The sequence below is a fragment of the Camelina sativa genome, chromosome 10 (genome assembly GCF_000633955.1).
Source record: "Camelina sativa cultivar DH55 chromosome 10, Cs, whole genome shotgun sequence".
Taxonomy (NCBI): Eukaryota; Viridiplantae; Streptophyta; class Magnoliopsida; order Brassicales; family Brassicaceae; genus Camelina; species Camelina sativa.
The window spans coordinates 3,001,629-3,004,071 of NC_025694.1; the positions used below are offsets into that span (position 1 = coordinate 3,001,629).

General features: G+C 42.4%; 1 protein-coding gene across 3 annotated transcripts in view; it reads right to left on the reverse strand.

Moving 5' to 3' along the window:
- Window positions 1–2,443, reverse strand: part of LOC104716741 (probable E3 ubiquitin ligase SUD1) — a 13,339-nt gene that overhangs the window by 8,003 nt on the left and 2,893 nt on the right. The window contains exons 4-10 of one of the 3 annotated variants that reach the window (XM_010434166.2): window positions 2,142–2,356; window positions 1,836–2,047; window positions 1,386–1,751; window positions 1,066–1,223; window positions 822–985; window positions 575–721; window positions 1–496 (exon numbers count right to left, since the gene is read on the reverse strand). In XM_010434166.2, coding sequence (XP_010432468.1) covers window positions 5–496; window positions 575–721; window positions 822–985; window positions 1,066–1,223; window positions 1,386–1,751; window positions 1,836–2,047; window positions 2,142–2,356 — 1,754 coding nt within the window. In that variant the 3' untranslated portion in view covers window positions 1–4. Of the gene's footprint in view, window positions 497–574; window positions 722–821; window positions 986–1,065; window positions 1,227–1,385; window positions 1,752–1,835; window positions 2,048–2,141; window positions 2,391–2,443 lie in introns of all 3 variants that reach the window. The other 2 variants (XM_019231002.1, XM_019231001.1) reach the window with 2 other exon arrangements.

The following is a 2,443-nucleotide window of genomic DNA, read 5'->3' on the forward strand; positions in this document are numbered from 1 at the left end:
CTTTCTAAGCTTCTTGTTGGATAGCACGTCTGAGCCTTAGTCCATTGTCAACGTCTCCCTCACGTCCTATCAAGACACCATCTCCTACATCCTCACTACTTTGCCTTTGGTTTTGGTTACCCAAAGCAGCTTCCCCAAAGTTATGGAGTCTCCGACCAATGAGATAGCGGTCATCACGGATAGAGTTGTGAAGGTTTCTGAACCACACATGGCATCTTTTTGCACAGAAGCAGAAGAGGCTCACCGACAGACAACCTATCCACGCAAATCTGTAGACCGCTGAGTTCACTACTAGTGGATATCCGAGCATTGGGAACACTCCTCTCGCCAGTACATAAGGCACACATAGAGCTGTTAGGAGTTTCATCACGATGGGGAACACAATCTCTCTAAGTACCCATAACCCTTGAAGCCTCGAGAATCCATCTTGTCTAACCCTCTCAAACTTTTCCCTCCAGCTATCATCAACTATTGGAAGCATATGATCCAGCATCACCTGTCCATTGACATTGTTGATTAGTGACAAAATCTCTTTCTATGTGGCAAAAGTTGCTGACTTAGAGAGATTACTTACCAATCTTGTCCAGATCTTCAAAAAGATGAGCCCGAGTGCCCAGTCTTGATACAGGAGGAAGACAGGGCTTTCATCTACTGGGACTCTCATTGGGACAATCACCAAAAGCTCAAACAGAAGTCCAATCAGTACCGGAATGATAAAAACCTGTTAAATCACCATGTTAAAAGCACAAAATCCATAGTAAAAAACAAGAGTTTTTCAGTGCCGAAAAAAAATCAAGAAAATAACAGCACAAACCACTTACCCATATGGCTAACAGCACCGAGCTCTTGAAGACAATTCCACACCATTTCCATATCTGATTAAGCAAGACTGAAGTTCTCTTTGACTTGACATGCTCGATAGCATATCTTGCACCAGATATGGTAGTCCAAAACGCATATGTGCCAATGACGAATGCATACAGGTCTACAGATTTAAAAGATTCTGTTAATAATGTGTAAACGTGCGAAAGAATAAGGCAGAAGATCAAAATTAACAAACATTACCATTGCATTTGATGCCATGAGTTACCGGAAGAATTGGGATGGCACTAAATAATGCTCGCCCGAGCGAAACTGGTACAACTATCAATGCCGAATTGAAGAGGAGAAGAGTCACCCATGCAACAAGTAGAAGAAGAATTATCCGGACCACAAAGTTGTACCTGCTACAAAAATACATTCATATTAGCGGAAGACCGAATATAATTTTTTGATGTACCTAGTCAACTCTATAACCAAGTGCACACTACTGTTAATTACTTCAAGCATGCACAAATGCTAAACATCATAACAGCTTTTAGTTTATTTCTTAAGTAAGGACTTACTCTGAATCAGATTGTTCTTCATCATCTTCATATTCCTCACCCATGTTGGGATTAGCACGCAGGAGACTTCTGTTAGGGTCATCAGCTGCTGGAAGCGCAGCCATAGCCCTCTCAGGTCCACCGACCTGCAATACTTGTGCTCTGTTCTGCCTTCCTGGTTCACCGTTTCCATTTTCCTGACCAATGTTGTCCTCTGGTCTTGGCAAGAGGAAGTCTGTCAAACCAAGCGCCCAACCGACACCAGTGAACCAGCAGCGTAGAAGGGACTTAATTGTCGTCCGGAGTCTGAAATGTTCGATAATAAATGGTATGCATATTTGAAAGAGAAGCATGTCGGCCGGAATCTCAGTGAATGGGTCAGATACACTGCATACATGCAAAATTTAAGAAAGATCAATTCAATCTCCAACAGAAAGTATCCAAAACTAGAGGTTAACCAATATTTCTTACGATATGTCGAGCGGAAAGATTGAAGGAGCCATCCGGATTGCAAGTTTGACTGGTAAAAATACCAACATGACAATCAAACTCCCATACACAGCAACAGATAACAATACCCTCCGAGCATGCTTGTGAACTGGATCATCAATCAAATCTCGGAACGGATTGTAATTAGGATCTGCAGGATCGCGAAGGAAATACAGAACTCCAGGGCGAAGAACCTGCATTTGGCACAATAACGTTAAAAATATTAGACAGTAGCAGAGAAGAAAAACTGTTTCTAATATGAGATTATGCGCAAGGAAAACATAGTACCCCTCGAAGAAGGCTGACAAAGATGCTTATTTGCAACATGTACATGATTCCGACAACCCAATGTACAAGTGAGCTTGCCAGTGGAGAAATTGATAAAAACTGTACCCTGTGGGACATTGTTTTACCAAACATCCTCACTGTGCAAACATCTAGCCACCACCCACACATCAGAGGGAAGACCCCAAGCTCGATGACCAAAAGGAAGGCAACTTTAATCATAGTCATCAGATGCCTCATTGCTGCCAGGAACTGCCTAAGGAGGGATGGTACAGCTTCTACTATAGATGCAATCCCATAAAATC